Source organism: Dermacentor silvarum, chromosome 3, assembly GCF_013339745.2.
Source record: "Dermacentor silvarum isolate Dsil-2018 chromosome 3, BIME_Dsil_1.4, whole genome shotgun sequence".
NCBI lineage: Eukaryota > Metazoa > Arthropoda > Arachnida > Ixodida > Ixodidae > Dermacentor > Dermacentor silvarum.
Genome location: NC_051156.1, coordinates 3,081,814 through 3,083,032, shown reverse-complemented (window position 1 = coordinate 3,083,032; position 1,219 = coordinate 3,081,814). Strand labels below are relative to the sequence as shown.

General features: G+C 50.0%; 1 protein-coding gene across 1 annotated transcript in view; it reads left to right on the top strand.

The window, feature by feature from the left end:
- The first annotated feature begins 694 nt into the window (after positions 1–694).
- LOC125944103 (uncharacterized) overlaps positions 695–1,219 on the top strand; it is a 23,688-nt gene continuing 23,163 nt past the window's right edge. Inside the window, exon 1 of the mRNA XM_049664023.1 lies at positions 695–747. Coding sequence (XP_049519980.1) covers positions 695–747 — 53 coding nt within the window. The remainder of the gene's footprint in view (positions 748–1,219) is intronic.

Here is a 1,219-nt window from a genome sequence, read left to right as displayed (position 1 = left end):
CCCGCATATAGGCCTTTTCACTGATTACAACATAGGCCCTGCTCGGCTTCCGGTTTTTCGCACTGACGTAGCGGCTAAATATAACTGGCAAGGAAGCAACCATGCGTTAAAACAGACTGATAAGGCACGTGACCATAAGTTTCTTTGGGGCGGCACGCTCGCTGCTCTTATCGCGAGCATGAACCGTCTATACTGTTTAAAAAAGGCGTAGGTGCTGCTTCCTTGCGTGGATGACGCAGTGAAATCTATCCATGCTTGTTATCTGCCGACTAGAAATAGCGTACAGAAAGCGACGATGTCGCGCAGCTTGGCCATACACAAACCCCCGTGTGCACCCAAAACCGCAACATTTCTGTGAATTATCACCTACGCAACTTCTAAGCTTTCTACTGCGCTAGAATTATGATAAAAGCGTCTAAACTTACCACCTCCTGCCAGACGAGCTGCTTTTTGCGGTGATCCTTATAGGCCGACATGTCGCTTCCAAAGCACTGGACTTTTTCAACGGCTGCAATCAGGCTATCATTATATTATATTCTCACTGATTTCATTTTTCGTTTCTTGGTATCTGCTACTGTTCCTTGCGTCGGCTGCGCAGACTTGAAGCGTATTCGCACTGGAGCGAGGCATCGGTGGCAGCCATAATCGACACTGAGAAACTGACTTGTCGCCACGTGGAGTTACCGACCTGACGATGCCCCCACGTGGAAATGATGTTGATGCTGCGTCACGAGAGCTGGCCGAAGGGTATACAAAGACGCGCGCCGAAGGGGGGAGGGGGGGATGCCCAGGGATGCTTGCGGCAAGGCTCTCTACTGTCTGTCAGTGTCTAGTAGAGAGCTGTCCATATGCTATCAATCACGCGGCATAACACTACCCACAATGTCAGTCGTGGCCCAAGAAAATGAGAACCGAATGGACGGGACTAATAGATAGTAGTAGTAATTTGCTTGTTGTCTATTAAATAATTGTCGCGAAGCACTTTGGAAGTAAGCGTTCGCGACTAGCACGATAGAGTAGCGAGAGGTACACAGCCGATCGAGCACCGAATCAAGGTTTATCTCCCTCGTCGTCGTTCTCCTCTTATAGGCCCAGCCCCACTGCTCCTTATTTTACAGTACAGTTATCTCCCCCGCGGAAAAGGGAGCCGTCCCGGCGACCTATGGGTACGACAACACAGGCGGATCATAGTACGGCTTGAGACGCTGGACATGAACAA